General features: G+C 33.6%; 2 protein-coding genes and 1 long non-coding RNA gene across 3 annotated transcripts; 1 reads left to right on the plus strand and 2 right to left on the minus strand.

Moving 5' to 3' along the window:
• Window positions 1-469: 469 nt before the first annotated feature.
• LOC108999333 lies at window positions 470-3,817 on the minus strand. The gene is made up of 4 exons (XM_035688980.1): window positions 3,718-3,817; window positions 3,583-3,603; window positions 3,358-3,446; window positions 470-1,202 (listed from the first exon to the last, which is right to left on the minus strand). Exon 4 carries the CDS (start codon window positions 1,134-1,136, stop codon window positions 627-629), a length of 510 nt encoding a protein of 169 aa, XP_035544873.1. The 5' UTR covers window positions 1,137-1,202; window positions 3,358-3,446; window positions 3,583-3,603; window positions 3,718-3,817; the 3' UTR covers window positions 470-626.
• Window positions 3,818-15,819: 12,002 nt separating this feature from the next.
• On the plus strand, window positions 15,820-21,203 carry LOC118348002 (NAC domain-containing protein 1-like). The gene is made up of 4 exons (XM_035688719.1): window positions 15,820-15,928; window positions 19,278-19,691; window positions 20,244-20,524; window positions 20,634-21,203. Exons 1-4 carry the CDS (start codon window positions 15,844-15,846, stop codon window positions 21,201-21,203), a joined length of 1,350 nt encoding a protein of 449 aa, XP_035544612.1. The 5' UTR covers window positions 15,820-15,843.
• Window positions 16,831-18,332, minus strand: LOC118347897. Its single transcript, XR_004801048.1, has 2 exons — window positions 18,032-18,332; window positions 16,831-17,307 (listed from the first exon to the last, which is right to left on the minus strand). It is a non-coding gene; the product is annotated as an uncharacterized LOC118347897 (long non-coding RNA).
• Window positions 21,204-26,670: the final 5,467 nt, after the last annotated feature.

Consider the following 26,670-nt stretch of genomic DNA (forward strand, 5'->3'; position numbering starts at 1 on the left):
GAGCAACGACAGTTCATTGATCACAACGAATAATATTGGAGCTGCTACAAATAAAGGATTTTCTGCAGATATCGATGATGAGCCTTTCAAAAGCAACAACAAGATTCAAGATGTTTTTGGATTCCCTCCCGGGTACAGATTCCTCCCAACAGATGAAGAGCTCATTATCTTTTACTTGGAGAAGAAAGTATGGAACCAACCCCTGCCAATTAACAAAATCGTAGAGGTTAACCTATATGCATATGACGCAGATTTTCTTGCAGGTATAAGTACTGATCTTGTTCAAACATCCTATTTCTTTCTTGATATTCTTCCATGGTTTGAGATGTTAACTGGATCTTTTGAACATAACGTCATATGATATAAAGAGTTTTTTTCTTGCTAATAATTTTTAATCTGAACGAGAGAATCATGGCATATCAGATATTGGTGAATAATTAGCAAACAATAAACTATATATAGTGCAAAGTTATGTTCAAACCAATTTCATTGGAAAAATCCAAATTCCAAACAGCTAAAACCATTAAAGAATACCAATAAAGAAATAGGTGTTTGAACAAGATCAATACTACCTATCTACAAAAAAATCTGGGTTACATGCATATAGATTAACCTCTACGATCTAGTTAATTGGCAAAGGCAGATTCCATACTTTCTTCTTCAAGTAAAAGATTATTAGTTCTTCGTCTGTTGGGATAAATCTGTACCCAAGAGGCTTGGAAAAAAAATCCTTGTTCATTAATCTTGCTGCTGTTGTTGAAATTGTTTGACACATCATCGAAATCTGTAGGAAACCCTTGATCATGAGCAACTCCAATATCATTCGTTGTGATCAATGAACTATCGTTGCTCTCTGATGTATTACAATCGAGGGCTACTCGGGGTTGCTCTCTAAAGTTATTGGTGAATGATTGGGTAGTAACAGCCATGAGAATCAATTTACGTTCATTCTCATGAAATTTCAACAGCCGTAAAATAACATGAAACTCGTACGACGTTCTCCCTATAAATAAATATATTTTAAATCTTAACATCAGTCTACTTCTATAGATTTTTTTAGAGTCTTGGCCACCCACGCATGTCCCCAAAACATCCACTGTTTTCAAAACCAGAAACAAAGCACCGGTTCTTCCCATGCACAGCAATCCCGCAAGCCTCCTCAGCCATCTAACTCCACTGAAAACACTGTCCAAGCCTCCACCCTACGATTACCACAATTTAAGCACAGTAAGAACACTGTAGGCCACTATCGATGCCACAACACACACACTCTCTCTTTCGATATCACGTTTCTAACCACCTTTGAATATCTCAGCGGCTTGGCCACCGCTACTCGATGGAAAAATATTCTCCATCATCGGACACCATCCACAAACCACCCCTCCCACCTCACAATTGCACACCTAAGACAAACCACCCACCTCGGTATCCTCCCCTCTCACAGTGCTCTCTCCCTCTCTGTTCTCTCTCTCTCTCTCTCAAAAATCCAACCACCGTTGAGCTCAGCCACGTCGCCATCTAGATCCACCCAAATTGCCACCACACATAGCCTCATGGTAAGGATCCGTGCACTGCTCCTCTCTTCTCAATGAAGTCTGGTTTACAAAATGAAAATATTTTGTCATTGGTAAAGAGGAACTTTGAACTGATATTACATTATGGCCTTATTTTACAATGGGCAGTGAATCACTACCCATCTACTACAAGTTCATTTCAAGTTTTTTTTTTCTTTTATCATTTTCTTTTAAGTATTTTTTTACATCCTTAATCACTAAGACAAAATTAAAAAAAATATATAACTTTACTAATACACACTTTCTTAATCATCAAGAAAAATAAAAAAATTTTAAAAAATCAAATACAAAAATAATAGTAGATGGATAGTAGTAGGACAGTAAATATCCTATCATTATTCTTTTACATTTGGGTCTGAGTTGTTTTGTTTACGTACTGTACTTTATATATATATATATATATATATATGTTTTTTAAGTGCATTCAATTTTTATTTCAAAATAGTTTAGAATTTTCATAGCAAATATTTAAGGGATTTAAATTATGTTGTTAATCATTAATTTTTATATTTTAAGTAATCGTGTAATTTTATTTTAAAAACATTAAATCTAATCTAGTTTATTTTTATTAAATGAAATTTTATTGTTTACTGTAATAGATTTTTGGTATAATTATATTAACTCGTATTAAATTTTTTATAGTTAGATTTCAATAGTAAAATATTTTAGGGTTCAAAGTATTAGTAGGAGAAATTAAGTAGATATCAATTCACTTGGGGAGTGATGATATTTAAGGTTGTGAGAATGTAAGAAGTTTTAGGAAAATAGTTTATTTTGATATTTTGTCTTAAATATCAAAATATTGTTTACTTGGAGATTTACATAAATTGTGTGTCTAATTTTAATGTGACGATTGATATTCATTCGGTATTGTTGTGAAAAAATTCAAAAAAATTAAAAATTCAAGTAAACAAGATTTCTATGCTAGACTTTGCATAAAAAAAAAATGGACTATGGTTGATTTTATGAAAAATATACATGTTTGTGTTATGAAAAGAATTTTGAAACAACCTCAGTTATTTATTCTGCATTACTCATGAAATCTGTATAAAAGATAAAAGTATTTTTGTCATTACTGATGTAGACATGAGCAAATTTATGGCATTCTGTTTCATGTAACTTAAATAAATCTCTAGTGAACAGATAAATCTCATATTACACTTGAAATACCTATTTTAATTCCACAAAAACTTAAGATTTCTCTTAATTCTAAAATACTATCACTTTCTAAATTCCTTAATATCCACATAACTATAAAACTCAAATATTTCTAAAATTGCATAATAATATTAGTAATAGATACAATTATGTTGTAAAATACATATCTGGTTTAAAGGCTCATTAGGAGGACAAATATTTCATTTAATAAAAATAGACTAATTAGTATCTCTTTAAAGAAGAGTTCAAAATAGAAATCCTGCACTACTATGTACTTCTAAAAATATTAATACTTATAATATCTTTCAAATATTTATTCAATTTGTATTTAAAACAAAACTCATACAAAGTGAATTTAACATATAATGTTGTATCAACTTATAAATATTTTGTTTAAAGCCCATTCATCTATGCCCAAAATAGACTATAACCCACGTAAAACAAAACTCAAGCTTTCAGATTCAATAAGCATAATATTAACTCGTGTGTTCCAAAGAAGGCAAAATGGTAAAACACCTAATATTATTAGAGTAACCGAGATACACAAACAAATGTATATTTCCTTCTTATGAAAACTACCACAACACGAAAGAAAATCAGGAGATGAGCAGCGGCAGAGACTTACCCAAGGGAAATCGAGAGGCAACAAGCGATGGCAGAAGATGCACTCACGGCAAGCACCAAAATCACCAAAAAGACATGCGAAGCTCAAGGCTTTTATGGCAAAAACAGGGCACGGCAATAAGGCAAAACAGAGCAGTTAAAGACCAAACAAAAAGGGAATGCAATGGAAATAAATCACAAGCATGAGCCACGAAATTAGTAAGGAAGATTTAAGAGAAAGCACAACAATGGAGGCTCACGGACAGACCTGCAAATGGAGAGAAAAACAGATGAAAAATATATGCTAAAGAGGAAGAGATTAGCACTGTTTTACAGCAAAAAGGGAAACCAAAAATTAAAGAGATGGAAAAGGAAACATTACCAGCCGAAGATGGAGGAATGAATGGTGGCGCTTGCTGACTTGTAGAGGGGAAGATCCGAAAATAAGATGGAGAGGAAGAAGGAACACTGCAGACGGCAACTCAATGAAAAACAGAGGAGAACAAAAAATGACATAAAATGAAGGAGAAGAGGAGAAGCAGCAGCCGTCGCATGGGTTGAAGAAAGCGGAAATGAAATCTGAAATGGAAGGGTGGAGAAGCAACGGCGCAGGAGAAGAAAAATAGACCTAAGGGCTGGCCAAACGACGCCGTTTGGTGGGGGGTTTGAAATTTACTGGGCTGGGTTGAAGGCTCACGGATTGGGCTGGATGGGGACCAAAAGGGCTAGGCCCAAAAGAAAAAAATAAAACACACACAAAAAGGCCCAGTCCGAAAATATAAGAGTCCAACAAACGAATAAAAAAAAAGGCACAATAAAAAATAAAAATAAGAGTCAAATAAAAACACTACAACTGAATATTAATAAAATAAAATAATTAAAGTCCAATAATTTTTTAAAGCAAAGAGTAAATTTAAATGCAAACACTACTTAATATTAAGAAAGCACATCAAAGTAAATTTCGCAACTTAATAATTATAAAATAAATCCAATGAGAAATTCGATAAATTTAAAACAAGAGAACCAATATTTAAATTAATTAAAATAATCATTCACTAAAAATAAATACACTAAAATACAGGGAATCACATCCACCCCCCTTTAAAAAAAATTTCGTCCTCTAAATTTGCCAAGCTAACTGCTGCTACTTCCAATGGGCTAATCACGATTCCGTTGTGCACTCTGTATTGAGTTGAAATCAGGCCTATACTGTGTTGTGTTGATTCCTGCCTCGTGCCGTCAAATCAATCCTCTGAAGCGAGTTGGGGTTCATGCTCAACTAAGGTCGGGTCGCCACGACCATCAAAAGTGGGAGGGTGCATCTGATTGAACTGCTCTATGGTGCATCCGTCCTCTTCATTTCCTGCATTCAAGCCCCCAAGATTTCGAACACGACGTCGAGCAGCCATCCTGGAAGACTCATCCTTGGTTAAACGTTTCAAAGGAAGAAAATAATAAAATAACAACTGCGTGAAAAATATAACTACCAATTAATCTATAAATCACGAATCGGTAATCTATTTCTTGAAGTCTGTAGAATTCTAAACCCCAATTCAAAAATCTATTTCCTAAAGTCCATAATTTCGAGACCTCATCTATAAGAGTCTACGGAACTTCAAACCTGGCTTTTAATCAAGCTTATTTACACCTACAAAATCTAAACCTTAAATCTTATCAAAATTATTTTCTACATTCCATCAAAAAGCCTAATGGATCTAAAACCTTAAACGTGATGAAGATCGGTTCTTAACATTTACAAACTTTAATACCTCAAATTTCCTAGAACATATTCCCAAAAGCCTATCAGATTCTAAAACCTTAAATACAAATTTCATCATCTCTTAGTCCTAGAATTTCTACACCTCAAATCGGAAGTTACATCCTAAACCCACAATATCTAAAATCTCATATGTTATAGTCTGCAGAACTTCAAACCTAGCTGTGATACCAACTGTAACGTCCCAATGGAAGGCCCAAACCACATGGCCTACACTCTAAAAGAACTAGTCAATAATGCAATTGGAGCCCCATTGGAACCTTATAAAAAGCAAGAACTTCTCATTCTCAAGCAATGTGGGATACCATATACCACCTCCCCTTATCCATATCATATGGGGTATCATATATGAAGCCTTCTTCAAAAAACAGGAGGATATATTAACGTTGGTTTGAAAATGCATTCTATAGTAATTATAATTTTACGCACAATGTACATATAAACGTACAAATTAATGTGACAATTATTGAAATGGTGAAGATTTTAAAATTACTAGAAATTCAAATTAAAAAAAAAAGGTAAAAATTAGGGACAAAACTCAATATATATAATATTATCGCATAAATATATATGTTTGTACATGATGTAAATTGTAATACTACTCAGAAGTATGCATGCCTAACAGTATTGTTGGTCTTGCGAAGAACTATGCCTAATATAAGAATTACTGAGTCAACCAGAATCGTGGCATGTCCATGCATGTTGATCTGCTTTTTTTATTCAATTATTTTTCTTGCACGCATAGCAAAAACATAAATTATTTCTAATTCATCTTTGGAGGAAGAGTCATATAGAAGATGATCAAGTTCAAGAATATGTTCTACATGAGAAGAGAATAGATCATAGGCCCAGCTATTTTTGAAATTAATCAAATGTAGGGTGAAAATGTTTCGATCTGCATTGACAAATACAATCGCTCTAGCGTATAACTGTTGAAAACGTGAAAGTTAGGATCCATTGAAAAAGTGATCATTTAAAAATATAGAATTATAGTTGAATATAATAGCAGTTATAAAAGCATTCTTGAGATACACAGAATGCTAACAAAAACTGTTTTCTAGTTTAATGTAAGTAACCGTTCGCCAATTATTTCAGGTTTATAGTGGTTTTCTAAGTGCATATGATATAGTCAAGACAAGGATAATTTCTCTTAATTTCTCTCGTTAAATCTACAGTTGGTCATATGTATGTTGTTCTTTTGTTCAACTTTATCAATTCCAAGCGAAACAAATATATATCTTAATATCACATGAGAGAAACATGTAGAGGGTTAAATTGTAAGGAACTTGATAGTTGATACTTAATCAGCTTCATGCTGATGTTATAAGTTTATTTTTAGTGTTTCATTTTGCTTCTAGTAGCTACTAAACTAAAGTAAGCTATGATTTCAGAGAATAATTAGAAGAATATTATGTTTCAAACCATGTGTGTGTACAGATTTTCCAAACTTTGTTTTAGTGGTTTGAACATATATATGTAGCTCCTAGCTCATATCTTTAGGGTTTGGCTTGATATGTAGCTTTACAATATATTGATATTTAAGTTGAATGATCAGGCTATTTGAATAACTGACACACTGTTGTCTTGCATTCTGCCTATATTAATATGCCCTATTGTATTTTTGTTTTGTGACAGAGATAATCTTTCTGAGTCGCTGCTCAAATGGCATGTGTATGTGACCGAGCATGGTTTAGGTGGAGCATTGGCTACCCTTCTTGCTCTCGAGCTTTCCTCTAGCCAGGTAGCTAAGTACGCTATTTATCTTTCTATTTATAGAGTCCTTCATTCTTCCATACTTAAGAAAATTAAATCCATTCACGATTCAAGTCTATGTATTCGGAAACTGTGGAAAGCTAACTTGATATTTTTATGATTAGGAATTGATAGAGAGTACGTGATCCTAGTAAAATTAGTACTTACGTATTTGTAGTACTTTTTAATGTAGTGCGGCGTTTGGAGAGTAATGCCAATGAAATTTAACTATCTATTTTCCTTTTTTTTTTTTTTGTGTGTGCATTAGGTGCGGGGCAATCTATGTGACCATGTATAACTTTGGGTCTCGTGGAGTTGCTAACAAAAAGTTTGGAGAAGTTTATAACAAGGTAATAAAAATCACCATCTACAATTTTATTCACAGAAATCTCCATTTATTTGAAATAATCTTGCATAAATACATTTACTTTACACTATGGCTCTATATTTTGTGATGAAGTTAGGCCACAAGCAGGCATGTAGAAATTTAACAAGAACAAGATGGGAAACCAAGCAAACTTAACAAGATAATTTGTTATCTTCATTGATGTTTTCGGTAAACGTAGTTTAGGTTTAACTTTATTCAAATGGATGGAGGAATAAATGCTGTCTAAATTTTGACTACTTAATTATTTGATTATGTGGAAATATTACTTTTGAGAACAACTAACTGGCCTTGTCAAATGGCTATTGTGGATGTGACATTTACCCCATGCATGCTTTTCAAACAGCCTTATCCCTTTTGCAGAGTCTTCACTTACAGACAAGAGCAGCATATGTTTGTTGCAGTAACGTGTCTATATGTCCAAAAATATGTATACATGTAGTCAGGCACAATGATTTGTTATGAACATTACTAACCATGTTGGCTAATTCCTTCTTGTAACGTCCTATTTGCAAACATTGATGTATTTTCATGGCCTTAATTGACTGGTTCACGCAGTGGGCAGAGTTGTAAATTACTATATTTTTTATGTTATATATATTGGTTATCTTAATTTTTGGTTGGAATAGAATTTCAGGTGTTGGTTTTATCACTTGATGGTCTATTGAGTAGAAAGCCTTCAATAGGTTTTAGTATTTGATTGTATCTGTATAATTGGTGGTTGGTGAGAAATAGCTTAGCTGTTGAAATTTATCATGTTAAAAAGTCTATTGCCATGAATAATATTCACAAAGAAAACAATTATCAGTTTCCATTTTCCATGAAGAAGTTTCATGGGCAAAAAGTTTTTTTCTACTACCTAATTTCATGGAAAACGGTATTATTTCCCACCACATCGATACAAGATGGGACCTTATTTGCCACGAAAAAAAAATGCTTTAACCGTCACGGATGTCGTCGAGGGAAAAAGAATGTTTCTCACATGAACTTGTGGTTTGGTGGAGAAAGACTCTTTCTTCACTAGTTATATGCCACGAGCCTGCCACGAACCAATTTGGTGGCAAAAAATGTTTTCCCACGACAGTCACTCCCGGGAAAAAGTAATATTTGTTGTAGTGAGTAACCATTTGGATGGTTAAAAAATAATAAAAACGACATACAAAAAAAAAAGAAAAAAAAGAAAGAGAGAACAAAGAATACGTAAATGAAATAGAAAAAGACTTTGGATGTTATTATGTAATCTTAAGATATGCTAGTCTCGCGTACTTATTTTTAAAAATTGAATAAATATGAGACTCATATAATCTTTTTAATAGTTAGTTTCAAACTAGATAAAGAATGTACAAATTATTTCAGGCCAACAAACTCACGGGAGTTCTGAAGGTTAAGAGAGGAGACAGTTTCAATGTCGTTATATTGTGCGGCAGTAGGAGCCAACATCAGGAGACCTCTACGGAAATATTGCAGCAAATGTTTTTTTCCAGCTACGAACAAATTGTCAAAAACACTAATTGTTTTCCCACGATTATCTATCATTATTGTGAGACTTCATGCGGTCATTTTTTAGAATTTTTGTGGCAAGTAAAATCGCTAGAAAAAATCAAGTATTTGCGAAAACTCAAAAAATCGGCACAAAAAGTTATTTGGGAGAGGGGGCTAGGAAACAATAGCGGCTATGATGTGATGAGAAGAATTCGCCAGAAATCGTTCTTTTAAGCAATTTTGGCTAATATTTCAAGTGACTTCAATCACTAAAAATGGTGGTTTTATTGTTGTAAAATTTTAAAAATCCCGCATGATATAATCCGATGAAAAGAAAATAAGACTTGAATGAGAAATATGTATATATATATATTTACACATATATAGTCAATTAATTTGGAACTAAAGGAAACATATCAAATCATATTGTATATTATAATTAACTATTTCTTCCCCGACAGACTAATTTAAAAGTATATTATTTTTTCTTTTCTGGTTAAATATATTACGAGTTGTTTTTCTTTTCTAGAGAGAAAACGTACTAGTTTCAAACTAAATAGAGAACGTAGAAATTATTTCATGTGAGATAAGCTCGCTTGTAATCTGTATTTTTGGCAACAAACCTCGCCAAGAATAATATTGATTTCCGGTGGTAATGTGTTGTCGCAAGTGTGTCTTTTCGACTACCAAAAAGTTGCCAGAAAAACTAATTTTATTTCTCAAGATTATTTTTGAGACTTTTTGCAACCACATTTTGGATTTTTTGTTTCGAGAAAAATTGCCAGAACAAGCCAAGCATTCGCATCAACCTAAAAAAAAATCATTGTCGCAAGAATTGTTTTTTTTTTGGGGCGGGGGGAGATAACAATGAATATGTCGTGACAAGAAAACATCTTTGGAAATGGTTCTTTTCGTTGATTTTGCCAACAATTTTCAGCAACTTCAGTAGCGGGAAAAAGTATTTTTTCTTTTATTCTAATTTCAAAAATCTTGCATGATTGTATATGTATGTATGTATATATATATATATGTATGTATGTCTTTCAAAACTAAAGCAAAACAAATCAAATCATATTATATCTTATAATTAATCGTTTCTTCCCAAATAGTCTAATTTAAAGGTATCTTATAATCAATAGGCAATATTGATTAATACTGCTGAAGATTTTCTTTGAATTGGACTTGTTGAATTATGATCATAATCATGATTACCTTCATTAACTTGACTTGGTGTACATAAATTAAGGGGCTGGATTGATTGTTATCGCGAAGGAAGACTACCAAAGGATAGATGCTTATCATACTTGTACACAAATTATCATTGTCATTTCTGAATTATTAATTTTGTTCTTGGAAAAAGCTAAATGTACTTAAGAACAACTTACAAAAAACTTACTTCTCCACCAGTGAATTATTGATATGCGGAAAATCAGGAAATTTGAAATTCAAAATTTGAATAAAAAAAAAAAACTAACAAAATGAGTTCCGTAAGTAAAATTGTCAGTATATGTAGCACTACTTTTTGTTCTTATCCAGATAGTTTGTAGGTAAGTGATAGGAGTAATGTAATATATAATATTTAAGAATAAATATGATAATAATTAAGTTAAATAAAAAGGCAAAACTAACATCTTTCTGTCACACTAGCACACATGAAATGCACATTATTTATTTCTAATATACCTACTATTTTGAATAAATTACTATTATTCTTATCGTCTTCATAACATACATATCTTTAAAGCAAGATAATATTTTTGGTGCAAAGCAACATATTTATTCCTATTTAGATACGTCTTCTATTCTTGGGCTAAATGAATAGAGTAAAAAATAAATAAATAAAATTTCGGGACCCTTTAACGGGGCATGTAGCATTCTCTTTCATTCTCTTTAAAAAAATAAAGTAGTGAGGAACAAGGATTTGTTATGAACATTACTGACTATGTTGGCTAATTCCTTCTTGTAACGTCCTATTTGCAAACATTGATTTATTTTCATGGCCTTATTTGATTGGTTAACGCATTGGGCAGAGTTGTAAATTACTGCATTATTTATTTTATATATATTGGTTATCTTAATTTTTGGTTGGAATAAAATTTCAGGTGTTGGTTTTATCACTTGATCGTCTATTGAGTAGAAAGCCTTCAATAAGTTTGAGTATTTGATTGTATTTGTATCACTTGGTGGTTGGTGAGAAATAGTTTAGTTGTTGAAATCGATCATGCTAAAAAGTCTATTGCCATGAATAATATTCACGAAGAAAACAATTATCAGTTTCCATTTTCCACGAAGAAGTTTCATGGGCAAAAAGTTATTTTTCCACCATCTAATTTCTTGGAAAACAATATTATTTCCCACCACATCAATACTAGATGGGACTTTATTTGCCACGAAGAAAAAAATGCTTTAACTGCCTCGGATGTCTTCTCGGGAAAAAGAAAGTTTTTCCCATGAACTTGTGGTTTGGTGGAGAAAGACTTTTTCTTCACTAGTTATATGCCATGAGCCTCCCACGAACCAAATTTTTGGCAAAAAAGTTTTTCCCACTATATACTTTTTCCCACGACAATCACTCCTGAGAAAAATTAATATTTGTTGTTGCTAATAACCATTGGATGGTTAAAAAATAATAAAAAAGAGAAATAAAAAAAAAATAATAATAAAGAAAGAAAGAAAGAAAGAGTGAACAAAGAATATGTAAATGAAATAGGAAAAGAATTTGGATGTTATTATGTAGTCTTAAGATATGCTAGTCTCACGTACTTATTTTTAAAAATTGAATAAATATGAGACCCATATAATTTTTTTTTTTAATAGTTAGTTTCAAACTATATAAAGAATGTACAAATTATTTCTGGCCAACAAACTAAGACTCGAATGAGAAATATGTATATATATATTTACACATATATAGTCAATTAATTTGGAACTAAAGGAAACATATCAAATTATATTGTATCTTATAAGTAACCATTTCTTCCCTGATAGACTAATTTAAAAGTATATTATTTTCTATTTTCTGGTTAAATATATTACGAGATGTTTTTCCTTTCTAGAGAAAAAACGTACTAGTTTCAAACTAAATAGAGAACGTAGAAATTACTTCATGTGAGCAAAGCTCGCTTGTAATCTGTATTTCTGGCAATAAACCTCGTCAGGAATAATATAGATTTCTGGTGGCAATGTGTTGTCGCAAGTGTTTCTTTTCAGCTACCAAAAAATTGCAGGAAAAATAATTGTATTTCTCAAGATTATTTTTGGGACTTCTTGTAGCCACTTTTTGGATTTTTTGTTTCGAGAAAAATTGCCAGAACAAGCCAAGCATTTGCATCAACTTAAAAAAATAAACATTGACGCAAGAAATTTTTTTTTGGGTGGGGGGACAACAATGAATATGCCGTGACAAGAAAACATCATTGGAAATGGTTCTTTTAGTCGATTTTGCCAACAATTTTCAGCAACTTCAATAGCGGGAAAAAGTATTTTTTCTTTTATTCTAATTTCAAAAGTCTTGCATGATTGTATATGTATATGTGTATATATATATATGTATGTCTTTCAGAATTAAAGGAAACAAATCAAATCATATTATATCTTATAATTAATCATTTCTTCCCAAATAGACTAATTTAAAGGTATCTTATAATCAACAGGCAATAATGATTAACATTGCCGAAGATTGTGTTTGAATTGGATTTGTTGAATTATGATCATAATTATGATTACCTTCGTTTATTTGACTTGGTGTACATAAATTAAGGGGCTGGATTGATTGTTATCGCGAAGGAAGACTATCAAATGATAGATGCTTATTATACTTGTACACAAATTATCATTATCATTTCTGAATTATTAATTTTGTTCTTGGAAAAAGCTAAATGTACTTAAGAACAACTTACAAAAAACTTACTTCTTCACCTGTGAATTATTGATATGCGGAAAATCAAGAAATTTGAAATTCAAAATTTGAATCTAAAAAAAAAAACTAACAAAATATGAAATTTTGAAATTCAGACTTTTTGCAAGAACTTCAAAAATCAAGTATTTACAACAACTTCAAAAAATTGCGGCAAAAAGTTTTTTTTTTTGGGGGGGGAGGGGGGAGAGGGCACCGTACTAGTTTAAAAGTATTATGAGCTAAAGAGAAACCATTTTTTCGAATACAAAAAAATAACCGAAAAAACTAGTTTTTTTCCCATAATTGTTTGCCATTGTTGTGGGATTTTTTCCGAACTTTTTTGGACTTTTCGTGGTGAGCAAAATACAGCAAAAATTTATTTGAGGGTGGGGACGACAATAGTGGCTAAGATGTGGTGACAAAACATGTAAATGGTTCTTTTTGGAGAGTTTCCCTACAATTTCCCATAGCAACAAAAAATTTATTGAGGAAGAAATTTCTTATCAGTAAATATCCTGTTCGAATGTTTTATTAATCAATGGAACAGAAAATGACTTTCGTCAATATTTTGGGATGAAATTCAAATTTCATCATTAAAAGTCATTTCTTGGACAATTTTATTTCATCCTTATCAACCATTATTTCATAAACTAATGAATGTATTTTGAGCTCTACCAGTACAATATTTTTTTTTGTGACTGGTCTGGTTTTCACTACTACTGATACTCTCTAAAGAAAAACATCCAAGAGACAGCAATAAGGACTCAATCTCATCCTTCATAGAAAGACAAGACTCAACTTCTAGAGAAAAAAGTCCAAAAGGCGAACTCCTTTTTTTTTTTTTTTACTAAACAATAAGGAAAGTACTAAGATAGACGCAAAAAAGAACAGATTATATTTTGTACCAACTCCGATAAATTTTAAAATCTATGACAGTGCATGAAGGCAACACGCTTTGTCTCTTTTTAGCCACAAAAATTATATCTGAAAGATTTTATGGTAGCGATTTCGGTAATCCGGCACATGTGACTTGGACGGAGACAAAGTGAGATAGCTTCATCTTTTTCCACTGGATTTGCGCTTATATGCCTTCTCTAGGTAGTCCAGACTCAGAGCTGCTATTAACGTCGAATCAAACCCAAATCCCCTTGCATCAAGATTGGGGTTTAACGAAGCATCTCAATTAAAACAACAAGTATGATAAAGGTAAACATAATCATAAATCTATGCAACCAATTTTACAAACTACTATAATTATATTTGAAAATAATGAATAAAATAGAAAATCTAGAATGATTGAACCCATAACAAATCAAATGTTTAGAATTAAGTTATATATTGAAGTCATTACAAGATATGCATTGCTCCACCCGTTATAAGACTTATTAGACATGTAAATCATAATAATAGTAATAACAACAACAACAACAACAACAATAATAATAATAATAATAATAATAATGCTCTTATAAAAGAAAATAATTTCAAATAAAATAATTGTTAATTGTTTCAGAAAACTAAATGGATATAATTGTAATAGGAATGATAAAACATAAAAATAGAGTATTAATTTGAATTTTTAAAAAGTATAATGTTTTTTAAATGAAAGTAATATTAATTTAAAAAATCTGTTCAATATGATTCATTATTATGAGAAATAATATGAAATGATATCCTAAAGTAATAAAATATTATTCTTTAAATTTAAAAATATTATTTTCTTTTTGGAACTGAAATATAATATTATTGTTCTTTTCAAATTTTTAATTGCAATCCCGATCTTTGAAAGGATAAAAAATGTTTATAGTTCTTTTAATAATAATTTTAAAAATGTATTATATTGAATAATGTTAGATATAGTCATAGAGTGTGCAAACGATGAGTAATCTTAAAAAAAAAATGAATCCTTTATTAAAAGAATGGTGGATTTAGCTCAAGAGACTAAGTCACCAATAAGGCCAAATGACATTTTGTTTCATATATTTTTTTTTATACTGTTAAACATTTAAAAAATACTTCCTTAATAATTGAGTAAAAAATAAATAAATAAAATTCCAGGACCTGCGCCATTGGGACATGTAGCATTCTCTTTAAAAAATTAATTTTTTTATATAAGCCTCATTTTTTCGAATACTATTTTATGGTTCCAAATTGATTTTTAAATGTTATCAAATTTTTTTAATAAACTTGTCATTGTAGTTAAATTTTTAAAATAGACTCTACTCGATCATCGAATGACCCAATGCCGCACCCAACTCAATTTGGTGCAAAGCGCACCGTTTAAAATGATCAGCAGAATTTTCAATCAGTTTCGAGTCCATTCCGAAAATCCCTAGTTCTCTCCTGCACAGCGAAATCAGCCAGTCCACTGCCCAGCCTGATAAGGATAAGGTCAAAACAGATTCAAACAACAAGTCCAACTCCAGTAAGTTCAAAGCAGATTCAAAAGAAATCAACTCCAAGTCCAACTCCATCCCAAAGTATTCGGATACCACCGTCTCAAGCCCAAGTTTCTAGGAGATAACATTTATCATATTGAGAAAATCAAATCTTGTAACTGACTGATCTATCTTGTAAACAGTTTATTATATATATACAATCTCTCGTCAGCCATTAAAGGAAGAGAGCATAACCCAGCAAATCACCGTCTGTTTTACAGCCAACGTGTAACCGCAGCAGCAAGCACCTTCATAGAACCACCATGCAGCCGCTGCTACCTCCTTCAACCACCATCACCAAGACCCATATCGGCCTCCATCTTCGCTCACGTGGAAACTGACGCGACCACCATAGCACCCGTGGCCAACCACCTTTGTGCATGACCCGCGCCACTGTAAATCTCCACCGAAGCCCAGCTGTTGCACGCCGCTTCATCGTAGAAGCCCAACTCTAGTCGGCCACCGCTACTCTGCCCTGCACTTCCGTGCCGAGCCGCCGGTACGCTTTGGACGTGTAGGGCTCTGTTTTTGCACGCCAAAACAGGGGAAGCATCCCCACCGTGAGCCACCTCGTTAGCCCCCTCCACTTCGACGCCACTGCCATCAGAAGACACCGAAGGACGAGCCTCCACCTTCGGACGCTGCCCTGGTCGACGCCCAGCCCCAGACCGTCGCACGCCTCGCTGCCTCACGGTGAGTTTCCGTTCTCTCTCACACCTAGCTCCCTCTCGGTCCTCGCTCTTTCTACGTGAGGTCTCTCTCACTCTCTCTCTCTCATGCCCAGCTCGCCAGCGTATCCACCCCAACCGCTGTGCCCAGCCGCTTTCCGCCGCTCGAAACTTCTCTCGGTAAATTGTGCCTGTATGCGCACCCCTCTGACACCACGTCAGCACTTTGTTTTTTTTGTAAAATAAAAAAACGCAAAATGGAGGAAGAAGAAATGGAAAATAGACTTTTCATTTCTTTCTTTTTTTATCTCTTGATTTCAAACAAGCTTAGTTTTGGACTGGTTTCTCTCTTGCTTTCATTTCTTTTACAGTTTCGTCCATCATCTCTTTGTTTCATTTCTTTACAGTTTCATCCATCATAAGTTACAGAATTTCATACCAACATGATGATCATGTTAGAAACCTTGCTGCATTTTTCTCACATGGTTTCTTTCCAAAAGAGACTTAGAAACATGTAAGAAAAGTAAGAAAATAATTTCAGTAGTCAAATAGAACAATGAAATAATCAGGAAAACTTGAGCACAATAATTCGACACATATGGTTAAACCACATACGTACATCGAAATAAAGAGAAATTAAACATCATTCAATATCTGAATAGATGTCCGGAATGAAACCCATCTTTTTTGTCTTTCCAGATATCTGGCACCATATCATATATAGCATCCTTCTGTAGGTGAAGCCCATATTCCACCCCAAAGACATGGACTCTGTTCTGTATTTGAAGCTAACTGAATCCTTGATCTTTCTTCACTCCTCTATCTCTCATTGATTTTCTAATTTTAGCAACATCCTTCCATCCCCAACCTGAATATAGATTGGCAAGGGCTGAGTATGCCCCGCTGTTGTCAGGCTCAATAAGAACAAATCTTTCTGCCGCAACTTTTGCTAACTCCACATTTTTGTGAACCTTCAACTTTTGCTAAATTCCTGAGAGAAAGGGCTTAGGGTTTGTTTTCATCGAGCGGAGGAGGAAGGGGAACACTGATCTTGAGGGGAGGAGGAAGAAATCTAATAGAGGGAAACCTATTAAATGGATCAAATCAATAAGAGCATCCATATCTTGTTGAACATCCCACATCAATAATATAAATTGTACGTCACATGGCCAGAGTCTCCGAACATTATATCAATAATATAAATTGTATGGCAAGCCACAGAAAGCTTCAGTTTCATGATTTCATCCTCAAGTGCATGCACTTCACTCAGCCTCATTCATCCCTGCTTATTACAAGTCTGTGAAATAGCATACAAACATTCCATCGTGGAGTTTAATGATGGACTAGACAAGGCTCAACACTTCAGAATTCTTCAGTACATTTGAAATGTAAATTATTCAACGTTTCAGTTATAAGCGACTACAGTACACTATCATTACTCACCCTTTTCTTCTGTACAAGAGAAAAGGATGAAGAATAAAGAATCACAACAGTCTGCAACAATGGTTGTTTAACATCCCGAGCTTCAGCTGGTGAAGTGTCCAAATTGTGTGGTTAAGAGCATGCAATTTCCTGTCATTATTAAGCACATCAGTAGTCATCATCAAAGTAAAGAAAACCCTTAGTGTTAGTAGACTAAACAAAGGGGGTAAGACTTTAAATTTCTTTAACCCTCTCCCTAGGATCCACTCTCCAATATACCCAGGGACATTACAAACTGGGCAAACTAACTTTAAATATATAGTGCAAAACTTCAAAATATAGTAACTCCCAACCCACTTTCCCCTTCTTCTCATTCCCACCGCACCTCCTTAGCAACACATCATATTTTATACACTCCACTACAACACCCAGATCAGAAACTCTAGTCCAGAAAATCAACTCACCAAAATGATCTTCTTATTGATCAGATCAGAAGTCTCTTTAAATTGAAAGACACATTTAATCTGAAATTGGTTTCTATATATTTCCTAAATTGAAGGCCCGAAAAAAATAAAATAAATCATTGATGTAATCAACTGAGCATTTGAGACCCATAAATAAATACAAAAAAGTGATATGAATAAAATCAACTGAGGATGATGGGAGTCAAGCACAGTGGATCAGAATGATACAAACCACGTCAAGCACAACAACCCCTTCATTAGAAATATAGAACAAAACATTGATGTAAAAATACAAACCCTAGGCCCCTGAGACAGCAACCCTTCTGCTGGAAACCCAGTACCAAACCCTAACCCTAACACCTCATAATTAACCCACCTAATCAGATAAATCACCAAGTGTTTTTCCTTACCTTGGATTAGTTTTTTTCGGTGCTTGTAGAGAAAGCTTCCACGATCCAACCACCACAGAGAGCGAGCAAGAGAGACTGAGTTAGAGAGTGAGAAACACAAAGAGAGAGTGCTGCGAGACAATTTTTTTCTGTTGGGTCTGTGAGAGAGATGCAAGAGACTAGAGAGAGAGCCCAGTCTGCAAGAGGCTTCAAGTTCGAGCGAGAGAGAAGAGAGACTGAGGGAGGCAGATGGTGAACAGTCCTATGCAAGAGAGAGAACGCCGTGTTATATATCTTTGGCAAAAACGACCTCCTTTTTTGTGTGTAATTCGGGTATCGGTTAATAACTGTGTTTTTTAAACGGTTCGAGAATTTTTATTTCCAATTCAGAAACTAAACGATTCGGACAATTTTGGGTCGGTAAAACGGAATTAATATTCGGCCGGCTTTTTTTGTTCAGTCCTATCCGAAGTAATAAGGAAAAGATTTCACCTTTATCTCTGTCTAGTTTGATCACCAGGATTAGCACAACCATACCACGAGGCTGAAACATTGTCTCTGCTATGTGAGATACTCTGTTTTGATGTGATGATGATGCTCAGGTTATGTTATGTCAAAGTACTATGGGTTTTACTTGTCTTAAAACCATCGCTTTGGTACTTTTGAAAACATGTTTTGTTCTGCAAAATAATTCTGAAAAATATTTTGTTCTGCATACTATACTTTGTAAATGCTCATGTTTGCACGCTAGCATATGTCATCTGCTTACTGAGTTGTTGATAACTCACCCCTTCTCTCCACAAAATTTTTCAGATATTTTGAATACTTCAACGGAGGTTCAAGAATAGGAAGCATGGTTTAAAGTTTTGTGAGCATAGTATTTTAAATACAAAGAGGGTACTTGTTATTGGATAATTTTTGTGAGCATAGCATAGTATTTGCTTTGTTGACTTAGTACTTTGGGAAGTTGGCATGTATTTTGAGACTTCGTTGTATTCTTAGTTCTTTATTTTGGGGTAAATGATTTAAAGTAATGAGGTCTATGAGTATATGAGGAATTTGACTTTATATTTGTACAATGAGATATGATTTTAAGTGTTAAGATGTAACTCTTTGACCCATCCGGGTCTGGGGCATTACACCAAGACTCCAAAAAAATCTGTAGAAGTGGACTGTCGCTAAGATTTAAAATATATTTATTTATAGAGAGAGAACGTCGTACGAGTTTAAAGTTATTTGACGTCTGCTGAAATTACTTGTTTTTTAGATAAGATATCTCGTGCTATGGAGGCTGAGAATGGCAAGGAACGTAAACCGATTCTCATGGCTGCTCTTACTACCCAATCATTCGCCAATAACTCCAGAGAGCAACCCCAAGTAGCCCTCGACTGTAATACACCAGAGAGCAACGAAAGTTCATTGATCACAACAAATAATCTTGGAGCTGCTCATGATCAAGGGTTTGCTGCAGATCTCAATGACGAGTCAAACAATTTCAACAGCAGCAACAAGCTGATTAAGGAACAAGGATTTTTTTCCATGCCTCCCGGGTACAGATTCCTCCCAACAGATGAAGAGCTCATCATCTTTTATTTGGAGAAGAAAGTATGGAACCAGCCCCTACCAATTAACAAGATCGTGGAGGTTAACTTATATGCCTATAACCCAGATTTTCTTGCAGGTAGGTAGTACTGATCTTGTTCAAACATCCTATTTCTTTATTGGTATTCTTTAATGATTTTAGCTGTTTGGAACTTGATCTTTTCCAATGAAATTGGTTTGAACGTAACTTTGCATGATATAAAGTTTCTTGTTTGCTAATTATTTATAATTTGAATGTGAGAATCATGATAGATATTGTGCATATACCTTGATTTTCTTGGTGTGCTTGTTTTTCTTGGAACTAATATTCCTCATGTCAACCATCTTCTTCTTTCAATGTCGAATGCACTTAGCAAAACTGGAAGGGAATAAATATATGAAATTAAACAAATACTCATGTTTAGCTTCAATTTTGTTTAATTCATTGCGTTTGATGGTGTTTCATTTCGTTTGACTGAATTAAATCATGTGCAATTAATCAAGTAGAACTAATTATCTTTCTTGTGAGTGCATATTCATGTGGTGCATACAGTCATGGCATTTGATACTTTGAGCTTAAATTAAGACTATTTCATATTAAAGATCAGAAGTTGAACAATGAAAGTAACACTTGAATTTCTTCCATTAACAGCAAAATACAAGGATTATCAAGAAGGTCAGTTATACATTTTCACCCCAAGAGATCGAAAGTATCGAAATGGAAGACGGCCAAATCGAGCAGCTGGTGATGGATATTGGAAAGCCACCGGAGCTGACAGAAAAATCAAATCTAATGGAACAATAGTTGGGTATAGGAAGGCATTGGTTTTTTATATAGGAAAGGCTCCAAAGGGTAAAAAGACCGACTGGATTATGCACGAATTTAGAGTCAAGGATTCACCTTGTAGCGAAAGAGGCTCAAATGGCATGAGGGTATGTAGGTTTTAATCCTTTTACTAATTAATATATATTTTCATTTTAAGACTCTTAATTCTATTCTCAAAAACTGACCATGATCAGCACTAAATCTTGTACTATGCAGTTGGATGACTGGGTCTTATGCAGGATTTATAAAAAACCTGTAAAATCAATCAAAATTCAAATTGAAGATAACGTTCCTGCGATGGTTGGTTCAACTTCTCTGCTAGATGATTATGATGGGAGGGATGATGAGATGAATTTTGGAAATCTCGAAGCTGCTGCTATTGCTGATGTTGAAGTACCAATAATAGGTGCCTGGGATAATAATATGCAGATCACCACGGCCAGTACCTTCCAAAATGGGTTCCAGCAGCCAGATCAATCTGCTGCTCAATGCAGTAACGCTCATGCTCTCGATACTGGGGCTACTTTCAATGGCTACTTCAATTATGCAAGTCCTCATGATCTTCCTGCCACGATGGTTCCACCAATTGGGTGGTCCAACTGGGTGTATGATTCCATAGATCAGACAGTCTTTGGGTCTAACTATCCAAATGAACCGAGTGAATTCCAAGAGGATATGTCGATGAGTTTGCCATCTCAATTGGATCCTAGTAGTTATAGCTTTTTCCAAGAGTCGTATGTACATCTTCCCGGTAGTGTCCCAAATAATAATCCTGATGATATATAGAGATGACAGTGAAAAGTCTAACGACTGATCTTTAATTTGTTGAGGGAACTTAAGTATTAGTTTATATAGGATGATGATCATAATCTAGCTAGTTTTGGCAGCTTAATTTATGTATTTGCTTGACATTTTCTAACGGATTCATGGAGATAGTTTTCAGGATTGACAATAATTGATATATATGTTAATTTTATGTGATTTTGTTATTTTCATGTTTCATCAATATTCATATGTATGTGTTTCTAAAACCGGTGTATAGGTCAGCACACCTACTACTACTAAAGTGCCTACATGGAATAATTTAATTTATGAAATAAATTTTAAAATTTGAATCTTACAATTCAAAATTTACAATTTAAATAAAACCTATAATCCTTGGATGTGATCATAATTTATAAGATTCAGATTTTTAAAATTTCAACTGCAAATTAAATATTCTTGCTAAAATATATTGAGTTTTTCTTTATATATCTAATTTCATCTGCCTCGTTCTTTCCCTATATTTACTAGAGAAATTTTAGCGCACACACATTTATTTGTTGATCATAGCAGCTCGTAATTGCTAGCTTGTTTCATTTTTATAATATTTATATAATTTGAATGTTAAGAAATGAATTAATTAAACTATTTTGAAGTTTATACGAAACTTAGAATATAAAAAATTATTGTGTCAAAAACACAAAAAAAAAGAAAAAAGAAAAAATTATATATTTCACATACTCATGTATAATATATATATAAATGGTAAAATATTAGCCTAATATATTTTACAATTACACGCCTAGTATGTAGAACAAATTAGGATTCAATCCATTAATTTGTAAGGTAGGCGTGAAACTCTAGAAGGCTAATATTAAGTCACAGACTAATTAATTATACTCTCCAGTATATATGATTCATAAAACAACAAACTAGAGCAAATTCAATAAAAAGGAGTCTAATCTGCTGTTTCGTCCTTGATGGCTATATATTTGTATATTACCAAAAATTATTTATTAGATATCTTATAATTATTCAGCATTTCTTGCAGCAGCTTGGAAAAAACATGGCGCAGGATTATGAATTAACACGCGGGAATAAATGCAAAGAAAAAGTTCATGAAGCATACGAAGCCTTCACTACAAGAAATATGTCCTTTACCGGCGATTAATAAATCGCTGCAAAAAAATTCGTTGCCAATGAACATCATTGACAGTGATTTTCAAGTCGCCGCATGTTTTAATACGAAACAGTGCAGGACTTCAATTAATTTATTAATTACGGCGACTGTGAATGTTTTAGCAACAAATTTGTGTGCCGTAAAATGTTTTAACTTGTTGCGACAAAAAAATTTACGCCGGGATTGATTCTAGGGCGGCAAAAGACGAAAATACGTAAATTTCCCCCCAAACATTTTCGCCCCACGGTCTGTTCTTCTCCACTTCGACTAAACCCAAGAAATACGAAAACCCACTAGCCAAACACCAAACGGCGCTTCCACCTCCTGCTTATGCCGACGGTCACTCCTGTTTGCAACGAACGGAACGCCACTTGAAGGCCTCACTGCCGAAACTCCTCCATTCACCTTCAGCGTCCCATTTTCCCAGCGCCCTTCTCTAGCTCCTCTATACTTTGATGTTCCTCCATGGACAGCTCACCTACAACTTAACGTTCCTCCTACCCCAGTTTACATGCTGATTTTTGACTTCCCCGACTATATTGCTTCAATATTTCGAGTCGTTTCCTGCCCCTTGAATTAGATTGGGAAATAGTGCCTCCATATTTGGCTGGGAACTAAGTTTTTGGGCATCTATTTTGCGAACGACCGAGGCTGATTTTCAGGGAATAAATTCCCTTTTAGGTATATTTTTGGGGTCTAATTTTTCTATCAGAGAAACCTTGCCAAATTTCTTGCAGTGCTTCATAGGTTTTTTGTTTGTTTCTACAATAATTTTTTGTCACTGTCAATTTGATTCCCATGTTCTTCCTTGAGGTTTAATTTTTGTATATCTACCTTATGCGTACGTAGTGGTCTAAGCTGTGGATATTACTATAATGCAGCGATTCGTGGGTGATATTCTTGCAAAAACAGAGCCTTTTTAGTTGCAGCGTTTATGGGCCTTTACAAGTAGCTTCTAATATGTAATTAGAAGATTTCTATGAATAATGTTGCGTTGTTTGAATGTGCATTTCTTAGAGTTTTGTGGGAATTGTTTTGCTGATCATGAATTATTGTACGTTAACTCTTTTTTTCGCATCCATAAAGAATAAATGCCTTTTTCGAAAACCCATTAGATTTTCTGTTTTTGATATATACAAATACTTAGATCCATCCCTCTCAGTTTTGTATGATATATTGATCATCTATAACTATCAGAAATAGAAATAATGCCTTGTGAACAATCAGAGTAGATCAGAAAACATACAAGTGTGGAACTTTTCTTGCAGAAAGTAATATTGACATTGATTCGTGATAAACCTTATGAAGATCCTTCGCTTCTAGTTAAGGCCGCAGTTAGGGAAGATTGATTTAGTATTTGGCTGAATTTCATTGTTTTTCTTCCAATTCTTCTTTCTATTTGCATGCATGCATTCTACCCTTTAGACTATACTAGCTAAAATATTCAAGAGTTAATTAATTAGGTTTAGAACTAGCTACTAGAGCTTTGTGCTCAACATGATTACTTAATGCAAGCTGTTTAATTGATAATTGGTGTAAAGAAGTAGAAGTTCCTAGTTAAATAAGATGAAACAGTTCATATGAATATTGGTAGTGCAATAATGTAATAAATAACTAACTTCGACAAGCTGGCTAGGAAATGAATTGTCCAACTTGATCATGTTGACTTTCATTTTAAGCTGAATTTGAGATCAATTTTAAGTGACAGGATCATTCAACTTATATTATTACTAGCCATATAAACATTTTAAGTAGCAGTAGGATAAATATACAATCTTTAATACCCATAATATTTATCTATATTTCTCTTATTAATTGAGATTGTGAAATGCAAAAAAGACCTAGATCCTTGATGATAAATGTGCTTCTGCCCACAATTAATGGGCTAAAATGGAGGATTTTAAGCTTATTTTAATGAAATGTAACTCTTTTGTGCCTTAAAACTGTCACAAAGTCTCAAAGATGGATTTTCATCATGAATAAACTCTCTCTCTCTCTCTCTCTCTCTCTCTCTCTCTCCTTTTTTTGTTGCCTCTGTCTTTCTCTCATCAATCCTTTTTTTCTTGCGGGCTTCTTCATTTAGGTAGTACTAGATGTGATGCAATATTGAGAGAGGTATACTTAACTGGTGGTGCACATAACAATGTTTTTATTGTTCATAATGTAAATTGAATAAAAAGCAATGCTACTCTTTATTGTTAATTTTTCATGCTTTGTCACTCCAAATTATGTGACACATTTTAAGTAGCTTCCTTGAAAGCCACTGTATTGATTACATTTTAAGTAGCAGCTTCACTACAAGAAAAAGGTCCTTTACCATGCATGAAACAGCTTCACACCAACTGTATTGAAACAGTTCATATGAATATACTAAGGTGCAATAATGTAATAAATACCTATTCTATATATATAACCTTTAAATTGGAGTTAGGTGTAGAGACACAGATTGCAACAGCTGGTATCTAACTTCTACTTTTTTCAACAAGACAATTAACTGGCCTAAAACTAGTTGCTTATCATATATATATGCAGGTTATTGAGAAGATCTTCTGTTTTAAATACAGTGGTTTGAATAATGTTTTTGACTATGTTTAACCCTTTATGACTATGTGTTAAACTAGTGGAGATGAGAATGTATTATTTTTAACACTTTTCTGATATGATAATACCCTATGTAAGTAGCCAAGGATTTTATTCAAACTAGTAGGGAAATTAGAATTTCCTGGTTTGTCGAGAGATACTCTTGCTGTTTTTGCTATGCTTTCACACAAAAATGATGTGAATTCTTAGGTTTTCTTCAAATCTAGTATGCTTGGGATATGTAGTTCAGATTGTGGTTAAATGAGGGATGTCTAAGAGCATGAATCTATCAAAGCTGCTAGCTGTCCATGGAAGTGCAGCAAATACGGCACTGCATTCTGTTTTGCTTCTTCAACCAGTCCATTTCATCCCCATTTTTTATTTGCATCTTTTGCTCAAACAAAGTTATTTGTTTGTATCCAAAGATTGAAAATAAGGGACAAATACCAGCCATCTTGTGAGCTTTATTAGTTCATTTAATTTTGGTTCCAACAAGTTACTAATAAGTTGTCAAATGCCATTTTAATAGTGAAATTTTCAGATTTTTTATACTTCCTTGCTCTCTTCCATTTCTAAGTCAATTCCTATCATTTGTACATTCTTAACCCACGATCCTCATATATCTTTCATGTGTGAAAGATCAATGGCCTTTATTGGACAGCAAGCATGTTATTAGTCATTTTCATGAATTCCTTTAGAATGCTTGAAATGAGGAGTTTTATGGTTTTGGCTTAGTGCTAAGTATGGAGAGAAGTTAAATGGGTTGAGGTTGTGCTTTGCAGTTGATTTTCGCTAAGTGAAGAGGAGGTAAGGAAAGTGCTTTGTATTTATTGTATTTGACAGGATTTTATTATAAATATGGCTCTATACATGGAAGGTACATACTGAATTGGTGTGTTGTCATGTAATGGTACTCCATATAACACAAACTCATTTAACTCGGTTGCTAGTAGAGTGACTTGAAGGTGAGGTTAGAGGTGTGTGCCAGTTCCTTTCCCAGCGATTTTATGTCTGCTGCAAAAGAAATCGCCTCAACATGAGATCATTGCTAGCGATTAATAATTCGTTGCACGTTTTAAAATCCAATCTTCATAAAAACACCGGGCCGGTCCATATTTATTTTTTGCAGCAATTCAATGGATTTTAACGTCGAAAACACCGGGCTGGTCCATATGTGCTTATTTATTTCTACTTTTTTAAATATTGAGAAGATCTTCTGTTTTAAATATTGAGTTTCAATCATGTTGTGACTATCTTTAACCCTTTATGACTATGTGTTAAACTAGTGCAACACGAGAATGTATTATTTTTAACACTTTTCTTCAAGATAATAGGCATTGTAAGCAACTCTGGATTTTATTCAAGGGGTTCGATTAGAATTTTCTGCCTTGGTGCTGAGAGCTACTCTTGCTGTTTATGCTATGCTTTCACACAAAAATGATGTGAATTCTCAGGTTTTCTTCAAATCTAGTATGCTTGGGTTGTGTAGTTGAGATTGTGGTTAAATGAGGGATGTTTCCGTTGAGCATGAATGTCCTTTAGCTGCTGGCTGTCCATGGTAGTGCAGAAAATTCTGCTATGCACTCTGTTTTGCTTCTTCAACCAGTCCATTTCATCCCCATTACTCATTTGCATCTTTTGCTCAACCAAAGTTATTTGTTTCTATGAAAAACTATTGCAAACAAGGGGCAAAAACCATCCATCTTGTAAGCTTTAGCTCTTCATTTAATT

Source organism: Juglans regia, chromosome 3 (assembly GCF_001411555.2).
Source record: "Juglans regia cultivar Chandler chromosome 3, Walnut 2.0, whole genome shotgun sequence".
NCBI classification, from domain to species: Eukaryota; Viridiplantae; Streptophyta; class Magnoliopsida; order Fagales; family Juglandaceae; genus Juglans; species Juglans regia.